Source organism: Apis florea, unplaced genomic scaffold (assembly GCF_048593485.1).
Source record: "Apis florea isolate Af1SG1 unplaced genomic scaffold, ASM4859348v1 contig_3170_pilon, whole genome shotgun sequence".
In the NCBI taxonomy this organism is placed as follows: domain Eukaryota; kingdom Metazoa; phylum Arthropoda; class Insecta; order Hymenoptera; family Apidae; genus Apis; species Apis florea.
The window spans coordinates 3,408,331-3,427,527 of NW_028256714.1; the positions used below are offsets into that span (position 1 = coordinate 3,408,331).

Consider the following 19,197-nt stretch of genomic DNA (forward strand, 5'->3'; position numbering starts at 1 on the left):
GCTGTTTCTTGAGTGCGTAAATTTTATACAAGCAAATAGCATAAAAAATCAAGTAGAGGAAAAAAGACAGAGAACAAAAATATAGAAGCGCTATTCTCTAAGTATCGCAAATAAAATTCAATAGCAAATAATAGAAAAAGGATAGAAATAGAATAAGAATTGATTATTAACGCCATCTCTTGAGTCAAAGATATCTTTTAAAAAATAATAATAAAGAGTAAGAATTGAAGATCAGCGCCATATTCTTGAATTATTTTTAAAAAGATATTTTTATCATTCAAGAGATGGCGTTAACGATCAATTTTTACTTTATCTTTATTCTTCTATTTTTATATTAAATTTCATATTTCATAATAAATATATTATACAATATTTTAGTTTTTCGCGCTACTTTTGTAAATAAAGAATCGTGTCGTTGCAGACAATTAATAATTAATATTCTGTGAATGTGTGAATCTATATGCGTGAGATTCTTTTGAAATTACTTTTAAAATTGAAAATCAAAAATTAATGCATCATCTGTTCGAGTTATGTAGTTAAGTAATTCTATTTCTATTCCTATAGGATAATTTATAGTTTAATTCCATTTATTTAATAAATAATTAAACATTGTGATAATAAAATTAATTAAATTTCTTTATGTTTTTATCTTCTATTTCATTGTTGAGGTTACCGGTAGCTTGTATCACATTAGCTTTTCAATCAGAATTTCAATTATTGCTTTATTTAATATATAATAAATAAGTATAATTTTATATATTTATTTTACGATTTTTTGACTTTTATTTATCTAAATTATTAATTAATTGCTGGAATGATTTCGAAAGGATAATAATTTATATGCGCCACAATAATTTGTAACCAACGATTTTCGATATTTTAAATATTTTCTTTTTTTTCACAAAAATAGACGTATTTAAAATAGATTTCTATTGTCTTTTTATTCATATATAAAATATAATATGAAATTATATATAAACATATATATTTTATCGTAAATAAATTTATTTCATCAAATTACATTATATCAATGATATGATATATGATATTTTGTTTTTAAATTTTAATATTAATTTATATTTTTATCTTTTTTTCGCCTTCTTATGTTCAAGGCTGAAAATATTTCTTATCAACGTTTTCAAGAAATTGGAAGTTTGCAGCATGTCATGTTTGACATGTTTCGATTTGATGTTCTTGCTAATTTATGATTCGATAATCGAAATTGTGGCGCGAGATGTCATTGTATTATCGATAATCATAAGTTTATTTTAAGATTACGTTAAGTTTAAATGCGTCATTTTTTCTTAAGGTATGTGCTATGTAATATTATATGTAATTAAATCGTAATAACTTATAATTTATTGTTTGTATGCTAACATTCAATCAATATGTGTTTCTTATTATAATTAAAAATCCTTTTTGATTCTTAAATTATTCTATTATTTCATGTTATTATTTTTAAAATTTTTTATCTATTTTTAATATTAATTCATTATAGTATTTTTTTTACAATTTATTTATAAGAATTGTGCTTGATTATTATTTTATATTATAATTTATTAATTCTATATTCATATATTTATTTGGAAATCTTGATTTTTTTTTATTCAGATTACTAATTGATTGCTGGAATGATGGAAAGAAGGGAAAGATTTCAATATGAATACCATAACGATTTTTTTAGGTTAGGATTTTCAGGTATGTATAACATTGTATAACCTTCCCATTGTCAAAATCTCTCTCACGTGTCCAGGTACGTGTTCTACTTGAATAAGAGAGAGGCGATAAGCATATAATTATAGTTGATAAGTTTATAATAATTTCTCAATGACAGGTCATAATTGTATATCGTACAAGAAATATTTTTCCATATTATATATATGTATAGTTAACTTCAAATGGAATTCCATTTCGATTATAAATTTAATTCACAATTATTAATTCAATTACAATTTACAAATATTAGATTTTTATTATTATTCTTTTTATTATTAAATTAAGTAATAATATCAAATTTTATATCATTTATCTCATATATAATTTCATTTTTTTAAAAAATGAATATGAATATATGAATTCTTGCTATCACGAATGTTGATAATTAGTTTAGATAATTTAAGATACAACTGTTAGCATGATTTGCGCAATGATCGCTAGTCAATCGATTTTAGGAAAACATAAACGTAAACTTTAATATGCCTTTCGGCTATCGGAGATGATCCAAGTCGTTCCTCCAAGCTTTTTGCACTTTTGGAGTAACGTGTGAAAACCATGGAGTAAATATGTTAATGTATTTTTTTTTTTGTCAGTTTTTAAATGCATCATGTAAAATTAGATAGGACAGGCAGTATACTTTCTGATGTGTATATATCTGTGTATATATCATAAACAGATAGGAGCAGGTTGGTACTAATTGGTAGATAAGCGCATTTTTGCGACTTCTGCTGTTTCTTCTGGAAATAAAATTCGAAGAATCGAGAGTGAAGTTTAGATGAAACTCAGACTCATTTTTTGGAATTTTTAGAATTGTGCTGAGATTCTGTATGTATATATGAACAATAATTATTAAAATCACATGCAATTGGTTTTGGCGATTTTTTTTTTTTTTTTTGCGAGAAAATCTCGAATCTAGATTTGAGTTTTAGCGGACAATGCACTCGAAGGAAAAAAATGAAGAGGGCTTGACAAATTGTCGCGAAGAGGGTTGCAACAAATGGTTTCTCATCTTTTGATTCTAAAAATGAGAAATTATTTATTATGCTTGTTTAGTAACATATAATAATAATAGTAATAGTGGTAATAGTAATATAATAGTGGTAATGATGATGTAATAATACTAATAATACTATTTTTTTTATATCTGACCGATATATTTCGATTTATGATACAGTTATCATAATATGGACAAATTTTAATTATTTGGTGCAACAAATAAATTATAGTTTGAATTTACGTGAGATATCGTGATTTTCCCTTGATAATATCGATTTTCTATGAAATAAAATTTTTTAAAAAGTAATATAAAACATTTTTATGTTCATTTTAATTTAAATGTAAAATAACAAAGTTAAATTAGTTTCTAATTTATTTGAATTTTTGTTGAATTCATTTTAAAAGTTAGGTTATTTTAAGAAAAAGAAAAAGAAAAAGAATAATTGTTTTTATTATTAATAAATAAATATTTGATGAATAAATTATTAAATAAAACGTAATCTAATTAATAGCAGATTTATTTTTTATTTAAATATTATTGTTCTATGAATTTTCAAATGTCGCAAGATATGGTCTTTCTGAAGTAGGACATAAAAATTTCTCGAATGGTGGAAGCCATTCATCGTTTGTTTTGTTACCAACTGGTTGTAACAGATTGTTCCATAGAGTATTTGCCGCTTAAAATACAAAAAACCGTTGTCTTTTATTGCAACAATATAAAATATTATATTTTCGTTCAAAAATTTAGAAGCAGTTTTTTTTATTATTTTAAAATATTATTTTAAAATATTTTATTTCGTAAATATTAATTAAGCATTAACTTTTAATAAATTTAATACATGATTAATATTAATATTTTTATTATTGAATAAATTTCTTATTGCTTCCAAAGTTTTGGATGAAATAGTATATAAAATTATACTTACATTGTGCATTACCTAATTGACTTATATGAAAGCAATCAGTAGAAAAATATCGGTGAACTTCGGGCACTCCATTATTATTCAACGGTAATTTAACATTTTTAATACCTGGTAAAGATATTACGGTAAAGTCATTTGTATGAAATTCCGGATATTTAGAAATTTCTTCGTCTATTTCTTGCCATCTAAAAAAATAATCTAAAATAAAATACCATCGTACCAAACGAGATTATTTTTCATAAATTGTTTAACTAAGAAATAATATCATGTGAAAAATAAAATAATACAAATAAAAGAAATTAAGAATTTAAAGATATTATTCTGTATAATTATCTAAACAATTTTTTTAAACGTTTAATATTTAAATTTCTAGAATTAAACAAATTAAACAAACCTGTCCATTATTTTGAAATATTCCTCTCTTTGACTTTTGTATCGCAAAGAGAACAAACATGAACAAAATATGGTTCTCGTCGCATAGCAAATAAACGAGTTTGTTGCATTGTGCGTATTAACAATTTCCCTTAAGTGAGTAGGAATTATGAGACCGATAAAAGTACGTGGTAAATTGTCTCTTAATATTCGGAGAGTTTTAAGCAGATCTTTTTTATGATTTTCCAAAGTGGACCATGGGGAACGAAGTACACACAAATCCGTACAAATGTCGTTGAATCCAATGAGAATAAAAATCATCTGAAATAAATAGAAACATGATATATAATTCAAATACGATATTAACTTATTTTAATTTTAAATATTTATTTCATTAATCTCTGATATTTGTATAATTTTCATTATTATTAGACTTTAAATGATCAACTCTCTTATCCATCCTCGTGTACTTCTATAATTTTATTTATAATACATACCTTCCAATGTTTCTCTATATTTATTCTTTTGTCATTTTTTATTCTATTGACTAGAAATTTCGCCATGAAAGGCATGTCTCTGGACATCGCACCAACCTCGGCTACATCTAATTGCGAAGCTGAATCAGTAGTTAGAGAATCTCCAAGTGAATAGCCCATTAAGTTAGGATTAAATTCCTATTCATAAGAAAATATATCTTGTCAGAAGAATATTCGGATTTTTCCCTTAATGTATTTAATTATTAGATTGTTATTATTTATAATGAACGTGCTTTGAGGATATTGGGGATCGTCAAATATTTTCGCCAATTTTTTTCACCCCCTATAATTGCCATCACACCCCTATTCTCAATATATAGCTCTAGCAAATTGGTTGCAAAAATTCCCATTCCGCTCGTCAAAGAATCGCCCAACGCAGCAATAACATCTATGTCTCCTGGTCTCAAACGATGAATTGAATCAGGAACAGTAGGAGATCTAGTACCTACAAATATTCGATTTTAGAAAATTAAATTGTTATAACCAGTGAATGATATTCGAGAGTACGATTTTATGATAATAATAATTTGTTTAATTACCTGTCAAATTGCAAGGAAATGGAACGTTTGCTGGAACTTCTTTTTGAATTTTATTTGTATATTGTATTGTAACTCTTTCTTCTTCACCTTTCATGTAAACAAACGTGATCAAAATTATTGATCGACATTCAAATTATTATATTCAATTATTCAAATTATATTCAAATTGACATTCAATTTATTGATTATTTTTACTTGTACAATTTAGTTTGATTATTTTCACAAATAAATAAAAATTATCGTTAATTATTTAATCTTCGATATAATATTTAAAAAAAAAATTTTAATTTAGTTTGGAAATATTGCACAAATTATTTTTCTAATTCTTTTTTCATTTTTAAATAATAATGCTTCATAAATATTTACTTTATTTTACAAATTGTCAAATCACTTTGATTCATTAAAATTACACATTACTATGCTAAATAATAAAATTAATACGTACCAAATGTTTGGAAGATCCAATTACGAACGAAACGAACTATTGATCGTATATCTGGACTGTCCAAAATAGTCCTTTGAGCCACGGTTAACACGAATAATTGTAACAAAAAGCACAAAAATAACTTGTTCATTTTGTGTTTTATTAATTTGATAATTGAAGATCGTATCGTCTCTCTAATAATATCTTTGTGTACTGAATGGATCCGAAAGGAGTTCTCTTTCCTCCCTTTAAAAACTTGCTTCCATCTGAATTATAATATATATAATATATAATTATAATATATATAATCAAAATTATATATATATATATATATATATATATATATATATATATATATAATATAAATAAATATAGAAATAATCACTCTGATACTTTACACTCTGATACTTCACTACTGTAATAACTCGATCGTAAAACAGAATTTTCAATGTAATGATTGCTACGAAGGTTCTTGGTTTAAAACTGAACACATGAGTCTTGCGAGTCTTTATATCTGTACAACGACTTTATATATATATATATATATATATTACATTGCTTACAACATAATTATGATTAAATACGATTAAAATATATAATAGTTAAGTAAATTGTAGAGGATCGTTCGTATAATTGCCTCGATATTATAAATTTATTATAAATGTAAAAATTAATTATAATTCATCAGTTTTCAAGTATAAGTTTGGAAAATAATATTTTGTGTATAGATGTATAGAAGTTGTATTTGTGATTAATCAAGAAATAATTAATTATTATGCTGAATCAATAATTAAGAAAAATTAAAATTTTTCTGGCTCATTGATAGATATTGCTTGATATCACGTAACATCTGCTAATGAGTACATAGATATTCTATCGGTAATTACTTTATCGTTTAGAAGATGTTCCAGAGTTATATAAAATTGCTTATAATTTAAAGGATAAACCTCGATTCAAAATTTATACGTTAATTTCTATTTTTATTTTTTTGTTTTTAACGTTTAAAATCAATTTTTCGAAAAGTCCTTTACGTGTATACTTTACGATTCTTATCAAAATAGAACTGGAATCAATATCCTATATCTATATTAATGAAAAGGTCAACGAATAATCTTAAAGTTAATCCTCTAGATCATTGTTAAATATTTTGTCGACGATAATTTATGAATGAAATTATATTTGTTTTCTTTTAAATATTTGTTTAAATTGTTGTTTAATATTTATATTAATACCGTGTAATTCAACGTATGATATTAATAACAAATATCTCGCGTAACATTAAGCTTGAACGTTATAATTATAAATCGATATGATGGGATTTTTTGTTAGGTTTAAGATAATTTCTTCCAACGTGAAGAAATGCAGTAAAAATCTATAAGATATTAGAATTGTTATATTTCAACGTAATATTTTTCCTTATAATTTTTTCTCTAAAAAAATTTAATTCCAACAAAAATATAATCTATTTATTTGCTACGATTATTCGAACATGAGAATTCATTTCTTATTAGATGTTTAAATTTTATAAGAAATGATGACGCTAACGGTAATTAATTAAATATTATAATTAATTAATTAAACAGTAATTGATTAAATATTTCTAGACTTCGAATATATATTTCTAGACTTTGAAATATAAAAATTATAATAATGAAAATATCTTAAAATATTTTCAATAATTAAATTCATTAAATTCATTTAAATTCTTATAATATAAATATATAATAATGAAATAACTAGATATTTTTAAAACATTATTTGATTTTCATTATTTTTAAAACATTTTCATATACGATATTTAAATAATGATTCATGTTTGATTATAGTTAAAAGATAAATCAAACAATTTTTTTCTCATTTATTTTTGTATCTAAAACACTGAAGAATATTAAAATGGATAATAAAACATTATATACATTATTAACAAAATTCAATCGATTAATATGATAAAATATATAGATCATTTCATTGATAAATCTTTGATTTCTTAGAAATGTTTTTTATAAAGAAGTAAAAATTAAAAATTTATAGAAGCAGAACTAGAATATAATAATTATATAAGCTTAATCCAATTACCATTATTATATTATTAATAATATAACTTTTATATTATTATTTATACAAAAATTCCTACTATTATTCAGATAATGAATTCTTCTCTTTCGTGCATTGAATTTCAATATCATCATATCATTATTATCAAATTGTAAAGTTTAAAATATACGTTCAATTTTCAAGAATTCATCTGTAAAATAAAAATAATCATCAAACTAGGTCAAGAATAATATGTTCAAAGATTTGTCAGCTATAAAAATTTCTTTTTTTGGATGAATCTTGGCATGACGCATTCATATACTTCACAAATATGTACACAGATTTTTCATAGATTTCTGATCTATACCGGAAATGTAATAAAAGATAGGTAAATGGATATGAATATACTATCGTAATAATTGGAAAACATATTGTTATATATGTTATATTTAATATTAGATATTAATATATTTTATGTATCGTATATATGTTGCGAATATTTTATATGCATAAATTTCAAATAAATGAATTCTAATTGATCGTGCAAAAAAAAAAAGAAAAATATCTGAGATGATATCACTGGTATTCATAATATATTTTCATCATCATTGAATTTAATTAATCCATCAAGAAAATAATATATAAATATTATAAACATTAAGATTATAGAATTTGAATTATTGAAATAATATTCCAATTTGAATCTAAATAATAATTATAAATTTACGCTTATTTTAATTTTATTGCTTATTTCTTTTATTAATTTTATAAATATTATTATATTTATATTGAATAATTAAAAATTCTTCATCAAATTTAACATTATGGAAATTAGAAAATTAACATTACACTAATGTATCTTTGCTTTTCGTACATGTGTAGTGAACATGTTAGAGAGAAATATCCTTTTTTTTTAATTTTTTTTCCAATTCGATTTTTCATTTTTTTTTTAATTATTAAATTTTTGCATTAATCTGATTTCCTTTACTTAATCCATTTTAAATATACAATTAAATTATTTAATTCGTTCATTACATTACATAAATTTATTTTTATTTTTAAATACGATAAATAAATTATATGGAAACAATCTCATGATTAGATATGTTGGATAGTTATTTATCTTAATATAGAATGTTATGAAATGATTGAATGAATTGAAAATATGTGGATTGTTCTTAGTGCACATATTTAAATCCAATTTTACCATAAAGAGAATCTGTAAATTTAATTTAGAGATAAAATTGTATTGAAACTAAAGGTTAAAACATTTTATAAATCTGATCTTTACGCGCTTTTAGTAATGGTTTATTCATTAAAAGAATAGTTTTTGAAAAATTTAATTCTTTAAAAAATAATAATTCTTTTATTGTAAACAATTTTTTATTCGATAGGATTTTCAAGGTTTTTATCACAACAAGTTTTTGATTTTTAAAAAATTACGTGTATAATATTTGCGTCTAATAAGTTTATAAAAATAAAATACGTTTGATTAATTAAATTAGAAAAAATATTAAAGAAATTGATCTTTATTAAAAAATTATTACAATAAAGTTATATTACATACAAATGTTAAATGTATATAAATAAATATGTAAAAGAAAAGAAAATTACAAACAATCAAATGCAAAAACAAATCTTGCATTTTAATTTGCAATTACACAAGATCAGTTGATGTCATGATAAAATATCTGTGTTAAGATTATGTGAGTTTGCATTAAAACGATTTTTTATATCGATATTATTATATACATCGAGATTTTAATTGATCACAATCATAATATTTTACAATTACTAATATTATTTATTTTTATTTAATTAATAAATATTTGTAATTTATAGTATTGAATTTATAATTTCGATATAAAAATAATAAAAAAATTAAATAAATATTCTAAAAGTTTGCGTAAAAATATACATCACAGCCAATATTAATAATATGATATATATTCAAAGAAATTTGCAGAATATATTCAAAGAAATTTTCATTTAAATTGATACTAGAATGATACTTATGATATGATTTTTTTTGATTTTTGACACGAATCAAAAATATATCATAAATATTATCCAAAGCACATAATTCTTCAATAATATTATTAACAATTCATTTAGAGAAACTATTATCCATTATTATTATTTTTTTATTATCTTTTTTTTTGCGTTTGCTCTTGCTCTTCATTTAAACTCTCGTTTAGCTAAATTTAATAATTAATTTTTATTCATTTAATAGATAATAATTAGAAAATATAGATATGAAATATATACCTTAGTAATATCCGAAATGGATAATATATTAGATAGATTTTCAGAGAGATTTTCAATATCAAAATTGTAGAGTTCTTCTGAATCAATTTTCAAAAGATTCGAATCAAAATCGCATTCTAAGCTATCCATATCTAAAATATTTGTACCATTTGTTTCTTCCGCTTTACCTATTACGTAAATTATTATCTCGGAATAAGATCAAAATAACAGTATATATATGTATATATATATATATATATATATATACACATACGTATACGTATTTATAATGAATGCAAAAATATTTAAATTACCAGTGTTTTCCGACAAATGAAATTCTTCGTAACGTGATTCTGATGTCACTTTAGTTAACGTTAAGTGTTCTTCAGGTTGTATTTGTAACATGTCATGTATACATGAAAATTGTTCTTTTGGATACAAGTCAATTGATACTTGTGCGTCACCATTTGTTAATGAATATTGAGGTGATGGTCGAGATGATTGAATAAGCGTTGGATTGTTTTCTGTTGGCGATACTTCTGCCCTGTGTAACATTAAAATTCCTTTAAAATTCATAATTATATCATTTGATTTCATTATTTTAGATTTGTTATATAAATATAAAAACATAATATAATAATTATACACAAATTTTAATTAACCTTATAGTTTGAATATTAAATCGCGGTTGCTTAGAAATGATTTCCAAGGCGCGCAATGGAAATAATTCTTCATTTCCGAGTGAACATTGAAATGGAGCTACTTCCGATGATTCTGATTTAGTAACATTAAAATGATTATTGATTATGTGTAGTTTTATAACAGTATCTACAATCACGATAAAATAGATATCTATTAATGAAATGAAATTATAAAAATTATTTACTTTATTATTTATTATATTATATACTTATTATTACGTTCGACAAATATTCTAGATTTTTTCACAAAGTGTATTTAGTTCAGAATAAATACGTGTACTTATAACAAAGAATTAACTATTTTACTTGCAAATATACTTTTAGAAATTTTGACGATGGAACAATTACTTAAAAGTGAAATGAAAATTATTTAAACTGATAAGTTACAAAATATAATATAAAAATAAAATACTCACTATTTTCAATTTCCGTTTCTTTTTTCAATACCATGTTTAGATTGTTATTATTAATCTTTCGTTTCTTTCGTCTTAACGAATTAGGATCATCTATAAATGATTATACATTAAAAACATTATCTTTTTTTTTTTTTTTTTTGAAGACAAATGGACGTGCGATCTTCATTCACTTTAAGGATCGATAAGAAAGGCAGTTTCTTTTAGTGAATATTTTTTTTTTTTTTTTTGCAAAGATCAATAAATAAATCTACCTGGGCTGAGAGGTAACATTAGAAAAGGTAATGGTTCGCTCAATGCACCATCTGATGGTCTTTTGAGTTGAATGTGTACTGGGACTGGCTCCTCAATTTCCTGCGTGTGATAACTCGACGTTTTGAAACGAATTGCTGTCTGCATTAATTAAATTAATTAAAGAATTATCGATTAATCCAGCGTAATTTTATTATAAAAGTTAAATATTACATACATACTTGTTTGTGCACATGAGCAGGTTGAAAATCACCAAATCCTTCCCAAACTACTTTCCCATTCTTCTCCTCAAAGAATCTAATTTGTATATCATCTTTTACAACTTTTTCACACAATAAAATCATGTTCATGCCACCAGCAACCGATGCGCTATAATGACTGAGCTCGCATATCATTAGATCCGGTATTATCTCTTAAATATTCAATAGTAATTAATTCGATGCGTAGTCAAAGAATTAATATCTTAAAAACTGGATATAAAATGTAATCAAACGTACTTTTATCGAATATAGGATCGGATACAACTGGTGGTAATGGCACGTTGAATTTCCCTTTCTGCGATCCTTCTAAAAACACTTGGAAGCACAGTCTCACTGAATTCAGATCAACGGAATCTCTTTTGAATTCAAAGCCAGCTATTAAAGAAATTATATAATACGATTTGTTTTGTGTGTCGAGCATAATCGAACAAATATATAGGGGAATAATTTTAATTTACTTCGAAAAGGATCTACACGAATTTCCTCTCTTATTTTTAATTCCCTTCTAATATCTTTCCTTTTAACGCACATGATACCAAGATTTGAAAATGTCACTGTCATATCCTCTGACGGAATTTCGTTTGTACAAACACCTTTTTTACATCCTTCCCTTCCAATCAGATTATGAGGATGGGGTCTGTATGGTTTGTCTTTCGTTACACACGATGCTACAACTATAGCCCGACCTTTATATCCAACTACCTACAATCAATCTTATTTGTTATTACTCTACATTAATTCTAAGCCAAAAATTAATTCTATCCCGTATACTTTATTTTTCATTTCTTCATTACTTACTCTTATACTAGGACACGTTTTATTTTCTAATGTACTGTTCGCACCAGGTATATTACCGGCTGATCTGCCTTCACATTCATATCGAAAACGTAAAGTTTTTGTGGGTTGCTCTATTACTTCAACATACGGTAACGATTTTTTAAAATTCATTTTCATCGAACGATCTTCCTATAATTTGTTAATTTGAATTGATATTTAAATTAATGATTGAAATTCTTTCACATACCGAGAGAACTCTTGGTGTAAGTGTATAAGAATTGTAAATACGATTTTTGTTTTTACTCACGTTAGATTTTAATCACGTGATTTTATTTACGCGTGAAGCTTCGTTCGAAAATGAATTAGTCTTATACATTTTAAGTTTGTCAGTCATTTCAAAGTGACCCGTTCTAGTGTTCACAACATCGTCCTCTGTTCAAGTTTTGATCTAGAATTTTCCGTTACAATCCTCTCATCAAAGATTAAAAATTTTTATTTTTCGTGTAATTTTTAATTATATTATATTTTCTGAGTGGTTACATTTTTTAATAACATTTCGCGATATCAAATAGAAAAAGAAATGAATGTGGGTATAGAAAACGTAATTTTTTTTAGTCTTAATTCATATTTCAGGAATTTTTTTTTTTTTAGAAGTTTTTATTATTACATTAGAATTTGTATGAAAAAAAATTGAAAACAACACAATTGATATATTTTTGTAAGTATATATTTGCAAAGAATCTTCTTTTGTTAAATACATTATATTATTGCTATGTTATTGAAAGTAAGAATCAGCATCTTCTAAAAATTTAGAAATATTTTCTATATTAGAATCTAAATTTCTAAGTCTAAAATCCCTTTAATATAATAGGGAAATGAATTTATTTTAACATCATATTTTAACATCATGCTAAATTTAAAAAAACAAAGATTTAGAAATTCTGATCTTAAAAATTTGAGAAAAATTTTTTAATCGTTGTGTATTCGATTTCTTAATTCTTGTGAAATAATGAATAATTTATTTGTCTTGTCGTATTTAATTTGCTTAAGAATTATCTTTAATCATCCATAATATCTAATCAATTTATATTTTAATTTTCATCATCATTTTGTATAATTTTATACGTTTAAAAATTTGAATAACTATTTATTTCATGTTTTTTTTTATCAAAATAAAATTTTTGTGTATCTTGGGATTTTTTTAAATTTAAAAATTTTTGTTTTAAAAAATTAATAAAAGTACAATACATTGTCCTAAAAATTTTTCGATATAACGAGCAAAGAAGATCGTTTTCCATTTATTTTATGATTTACTATAAATATAGTATTATTTATAATTATATATTTATTATAAATATATAGATTTATTACTTTACAATTTAATTATCGACGTATCGATTACGTCGATAAATTAGTAAACGCGGTTTCAAGTTATTTCATTACATTAATAGTATAATCTGTGACATCTATCGGAATATTTAAAACTAAATCATTATTCTCATGATATATTCTAATCCGATATGTTCATAAACGAGATAGATACATTGGTATATATTGGTATTATATTTTATTGGATTTTGTGTATTCTGAAATATCAACTTCGAAAAATAATTGTTTTTTATAATCTCTATGATTTGCTACGTATTTCTACATTTTATATCTATTTTATAAATCCATATTTTTAGAGTTGTTATTAATTATCGGTATTACTAATTAATATTATATATAATATTATAATTTAATTATTTACTGTTAAACAATAGTATTTATTAATTTACATTTAAACTATTAAGAGGAAATATAATGAAATCGAATTATAAGATCTTTTACTTCACATATTGAGATCTGTTTGTAAATAATTAACTAGTTTTAGTTCGACCCCTTACTTTTGTCTATCAAAGGAATTGTCACAACATGAAATAACTTGAAAACAAAGACAAATAGGACATACCTATTGTTTAGTTTTGAAAAATCAAGGCATATTAAATATATTAGTTACTGATGTCTGACATTAATGACTAGTTGTTATTCATATTTTTCATATATATATCTATGAACATTTTATATAAAATGTAAAAAAATGAAATAAAATAATTAATTAATTAAAAAAAGATTATTATAAAAGAGAATTGTAAAATAATTATAGCACAATATAATTAGTTCATATGGAAATCAAAAAATTTATGAAGAGTTTAATTTATTATTTTACAAACAATATTTCTCTATTAAAATAAGAATAATATTATACATAATATTTATATTTCTTGATTTTTTATATATTGTTATATCTATGAATAATTAAATGATAACGAGGAGGCAATTATAATATTTTAAAGATTTTTTATTTTGAGAATATAGATAATGGTGGAAGTTATAAATAAACAATTAAAATTTTAAAAATAAAATACGTTTAAAAAGTATATGTATTTTAAAATTAAATTATATATGATATATAAATTATAATTGATATCCAGTATTCCTTTTATAGAAGAATTAATACTTTGGATTTTCAAACTGATCTTTTCTTTTGATCGTTTCTTTTGCTGGAAAAATGTTCTGCATCAACAGTTTTAATAATAGCGTCTAATTTTCACGCATTGATAGTAGAGATTCTAATAATGCGGATGTTAATCGATTTTTTAATCAATTATGCAATACCAAATTTATATCAATGATGAAAGTTTCACAACCATTGCTATGCAGGATATTTATATCCATATTTATATTTGGTATTTTTTTAACAGGCGGCTCTTGGATGTTTAAACGACCATATCCATATTTATATTTGATACTTCTTTTAACAGAAAGTTTTTGGATGTCCAAACGATTATATCCATATTTATATTTGATATTTCTTTTAACAGAAAACTCTTGGATGCCCAAAACGATCATATCCATCATATCCAGATCATATCCAGATTGAATGGGTTGAAATTGATAGGTTTATAAAAATATTAATATCCGTGCTCCTTATATAGAAGAATCGATACTTTGGATGTTTAAATTGATTTTTTTTTCTTTTGAAAAAATATTTTGCATTGATGATTTCAATGATAGCGCCTGATTTTGGCTGATAATATAAATTCTAATTTGAGGATATCAACCGATTTTTTAATCAATTATGCGATAGCAAATTCCAATGTGATGAAAGCCTTATAACTACTGCCATACACAAACAGTGTTATATTCATTGAAGTCATATCCATATTTAGTGGTTTTGTAGAAAAATGTTGGATGTCCAAATTAGAGAATCTATAAAAATATTAATATCCATATCTAATAATTCTTTTATAGAAGAATTGTGCTTTTGCTTTTGATGGATGGATGTTTTCTATCAAGATTTTCCACGATAGTGTCTGATGTTTGGCACATTGATAGCGTCGATTCTAATTTCGGGATGTCATTTCATTTTAATCAATTATATGCTTAATCAATTAACATGCTTCAATGAATATGCATGCATGTTCATTGGGACATTTTCTTTTATACAAACTATTACGATCTTATACTGATCCATGGAAATGAAATTTCTATTCTATTCTAATCTTATAGCATGATTTTTATTTGTCATTCATCATAGATTCGTTCTACAAAATGCGTTCCACGTTCTGTCCATGACACATTTCGAACAAATTGTTTAATTTTTCTAAAATCCAACCAATCTTTCTCAGAATCGGAATATTCAATAAAATCGGAAAGTTCAATTCAGGTTAATTACATAGAATGATTCATATATTTATATTTCAAAGATATCCAATGCCAACCTTCCAATTTGAATTACAATCATCTTTAAATGTAGTCAAGATTGTCCATAAAATCTTTTATTAGAGATTTTCATTCGGTACGTGCAACTAAAAGATGACTTTGTGCGTTGTATTGTTCTTATATGGAAAATCGCATATATCGTCCGAGTACTTGATGGCTAAAATTTGCAATTTAATCACAAATCGTCCATATTATTTTTTGGGCAAATAATTTTTGTTCCTGTAAAATCAAAAATTTTTTTATTATTTTCGCTTTAGGATATTATATAGAATTCGTAAATTTGTATACCTGAATGATCGAAATTTGTGAGATAGCATGGATAAATTAATCGATTGTCATTAACATCGTTTCTTCAAATGAATATCTTTCTCACACAAAGTATGCCATATTCAAATATTGACTGACTCATTAGAATGAAAATACTTCTTCGTAATACGGATTTTCATTTAGTAGGATAAAATGATTATCTGTCTTTTAGATCATTATCCTTATGTAGAATGAAGTCGCAAAATCTTCGTCGAGTTCACGATTGTGACATCCAAGTTTTGTTCAATCTTTTCTTAAAACCTAAATATTCAATAAATTTGAGTATTGAGTATGAGTTAATTTTGAGTATTATAAATATAGAGTATTATGACTTGTAGATTCATACTTCTTACCTTGATGATCGCAGATCGTTTTTTAATTATTGATAGACCAATTAATTAATATATACTCATATATTGCAACGCAAACGCTATTTCTTCGAATATATTCTTCTTTTTATTTTACAATGTACAAACATTGTGAATGTTATTTAAGTTGATCTATTGATAGAAAATCATTCCTTCACTTGTCACTCGTAACAGGTTAGAGATATTCATTTTCTATATCATAAAACATAATGAAATCATCATAAGGATGAAATGTACGGCTTTTTACGTAGCCAGCAATCTGCGGCACCTTTTTGGACGAATTGTTGAATTATCGTTGTTCAGTCCTGAATATTTAATAAAATTAATTTCAATTTTTGTAGAGTATTTTACAAAATGATTTATAGATTCATGTTCGTACCTCAATGATCAAACATTTGCAGGACGTATAAATGAACTGCAATCATCTTTAAATGTAGTCAAGATTGTCCATGAAAATGAAATCTCTCCTTTGTATATATATAATTAGAATCATACAAAATAAAGCGATGAATCAGCGATGAATGATAAAGCGTGTATTTTTTGTGTATTTTGCAATTTGCAAACTTTGCATTTTGGGTGAGATGTTGAATTTCTTCTGTTCAAATTTCTGTAGAGCATCTTCTTTCCGATTCAATATTCAATCGAAAGATTGGTGTTAATCTTGATTTAAAATCATCAAAATTTATGGATTCATATCCATATTTCAAATATCATTGATCTTCTAATAATTTGTGACATGAATTATTTAATTAACATATAATCCTTGCGAATCCTTTTTTCATATCTTCTTATATAAACTGCAATTGTTTTCAAATCTTTTTTAATCCATTATAAAATGCGAATGAAGAATTTTCTTCGCAAAATGGCCGTAATTTATCGAATAAAAAAATCGTTCTGATATAAAGTAAAGTCGCGAAAATTAAGATTTGATTTAATTTTGAGCTTAAATGGTATATATCACGATAAATGGTAGTGATAATGACAACGAATGATGATAGAGTGATAGAGTATTGTAGATTTTATTTGATCTACAGTCATCTTTAAACCCAAATTGATCATACTAGTATCATGGCAATCTTCATTTTACACTCTTCTCAAATGAGATGATATAAAATGAGTAGTAAAGATGATAAAAATTTTAATTTAGTACAGAATGTAATGGCCATGGTGAAGATGTTCTTGAACAGATGATTTAAATTTACAATTCTCCATACATTTTGTCCACGATATATTTTAAAAAAATACTCGAATTTCAATTTTGTGAACTTTCGTTGATGTGATTTTTCCCGTAATCACAATCTTTATACACATCCCTAATATAATTCTTAAGATCATTGTTTTCTTCTATTATTAGAATATTATGATCAGCGGATATCCACGATGATGATTCAAGCTTGCAATCCGTAGCATATTTTTGAACAAATTGATTCAACTTTTGCTTGCCAATTTTCAATAGAATCTGCATATTCTATAAAATCGAAAGATTCGTGTTAATTTTCATGTACATAGGATACATATGATACAATCATTCATAAATTTAAGTTTATATTTCAAGAATGGAATTTACATATTAAATAAAAATAAATAAAAAAAAAAGTCACATGAAACTTTAATTTTCAAATTGTACAAAATTGATAAAACATGTTTCTGATCTTGTTTAATCGATTAATTTAAATTTCTATTTTTCGCAATATTTGAAGTGTGTTGTGTTTTATTCAAAATATTTTTTTTCGGAAATATTTGAAAAGTATATTTTTTAAAAATCAGTCGAATTCAAAATACACCATCTCGCAATTACAGACGAGATATTATCCGTGACACAATATCGTTTGAACAATGTCATGGACATTGTATCGTGAGTTTCTTTATTTACAATTGAATATCGTTTACCAAATTAAGGTTACAACTAAACGGTCTTGTAATAAACAAACTCGCGGAATATCTCGATCATTTTCGATCGAGATATGAATAACGTGTCACAAAGTATCTCGTCCGTCGATTGCAAATATCGCAAATATTAAAATCTGATTAAAAATAACTTTTTGCCATGCAAATTATTTAATTGCACATATAACGATTATAAATATGCAAATAAGATAATTATTATTACGTAAAGTATATATATATTCTATATATATTGAGATACAATTTTATTTCAACTTCTCTACCGATTAATTGATTTGAAAAAAAAAATAATACAATTTTATTTTATAATCACTTTGTAATTTATTTATTTAATATTTGTAATAGTTTTAAAAGCTTACCTTGCAAGTAAAATCTATCAATGATGAAGAAATTATTGGAAGAATCGATCCTCTAGGCAAAGTGTGAACGATGTTGATCTCTGACTTGAAGCGATTCCTTCGATTGTTGATTTACTTCTGTTCGATATTTCACTCAGGTTTATCTTATATTATATCAGGCTAACCTTATATTTTGTTGAAGCATGGTGATTGGTCAATTTTTCGAATGCCAATTTGAATCACCAATAGGATTGGGTCCTTTCCCTTTTTACCTAGTCTTGCCTAGAAGAGGGGAGCATTTTCGATAGTGGTGGATGACAGGTAA

General features: G+C 24.2%; 3 protein-coding genes and 1 long non-coding RNA gene across 5 annotated transcripts in view; 1 reads left to right on the forward strand and 3 right to left on the reverse strand.

Moving 5' to 3' along the window:
• The first annotated feature begins 306 nt into the window (after positions 1-306).
• Positions 307-19,197, forward strand: part of LOC147657369 (uncharacterized) — a 42,209-nt gene continuing 23,318 nt past the window's right edge. The window contains exons 1-2 of the long non-coding RNA XR_015292554.1: positions 307-1,309; positions 1,612-1,698. This is a non-coding gene — a long non-coding RNA (uncharacterized LOC147657369). The remainder of the gene's footprint in view (positions 1,310-1,611; positions 1,699-19,197) is intronic.
• LOC100870904 (phospholipase B1, membrane-associated) lies at positions 3,145-6,006 on the reverse strand. The gene is made up of 8 exons (XM_086910405.1): positions 5,918-6,006; positions 5,528-5,772; positions 5,083-5,169; positions 4,777-4,988; positions 4,505-4,681; positions 4,030-4,328; positions 3,639-3,820; positions 3,145-3,389 (listed from the first exon to the last, which is right to left on the reverse strand). The coding sequence occupies exons 2-8, from the start codon at positions 5,655-5,657 to the stop codon at positions 3,256-3,258; spliced, it is 1,221 nt and encodes a 406-aa protein (XP_086766531.1). The 5' UTR covers positions 5,658-5,772; positions 5,918-6,006; the 3' UTR covers positions 3,145-3,255.
• LOC100870781 (embryonic polarity protein dorsal) lies at positions 9,615-12,367 on the reverse strand. The gene is made up of 10 exons (XM_086910404.1): positions 12,212-12,367; positions 11,872-12,115; positions 11,651-11,788; positions 11,375-11,565; positions 11,156-11,294; positions 10,905-10,994; positions 10,450-10,615; positions 10,102-10,331; positions 9,809-9,975; positions 9,615-9,738 (listed from the first exon to the last, which is right to left on the reverse strand). Exons 1-10 carry the CDS (start codon positions 12,365-12,367, stop codon positions 9,688-9,690), a joined length of 1,572 nt encoding a protein of 523 aa, XP_086766530.1. The 3' UTR covers positions 9,615-9,687.
• LOC100870658 (phospholipase B1, membrane-associated) overlaps positions 14,511-19,197 on the reverse strand; it is a 37,887-nt gene continuing 33,200 nt past the window's right edge. For both annotated transcript variants that reach the window (XR_015292551.1, XR_015292552.1), the window contains 5 exons: positions 18,894-19,154; positions 17,009-18,097; positions 16,615-16,934; positions 16,244-16,522; positions 14,511-16,174 (listed from right to left, as the gene is read on the reverse strand). The gene's annotated coding sequence lies outside the window, so the exon portion shown is untranslated. The remainder of the gene's footprint in view (positions 16,175-16,243; positions 16,523-16,614; positions 16,935-17,008; positions 18,098-18,893; positions 19,155-19,197) is intronic.

Bases quoted from the DNA above. Each gene is read 5' to 3' on its own strand.
- LOC100870904 (XM_086910405.1), bottom strand. From the start codon at position 5,657: ATGAACAAGTTATTTTTGTGCTTTTTGTTACAATTATTCGTGTTAACC. The intron at 4,682-4,776 runs GCACGTTCATTA...TCTTATGAATAG, and splicing joins CGATCCCCAATATCCTCAAA to GAATTTAATCCTAACTTAAT. The intron at 3,390-3,638 runs GTAAGTATAATT...TTGTATTTTAAG, and splicing joins TCAATTAGGTAATGCACAAT to CGGCAAATACTCTATGGAAC.
- LOC100870781 (XM_086910404.1), bottom strand. From the start codon at position 12,367: ATGAAAATGAATTTTAAAAAATCGTTACCGTATGTTGAAGTAATAGAG. The intron at 10,995-11,155 runs GTAGATTTATTT...AATCATTTATAG, and splicing joins AATGTTACCTCTCAGCCCAG to ATGATCCTAATTCGTTAAGA. The intron at 9,739-9,808 runs GTATATATTTCA...TATTAAATTTAG, and splicing joins CCATTTCGGATATTACTAAG to CTAAACGAGAGTTTAAATGA.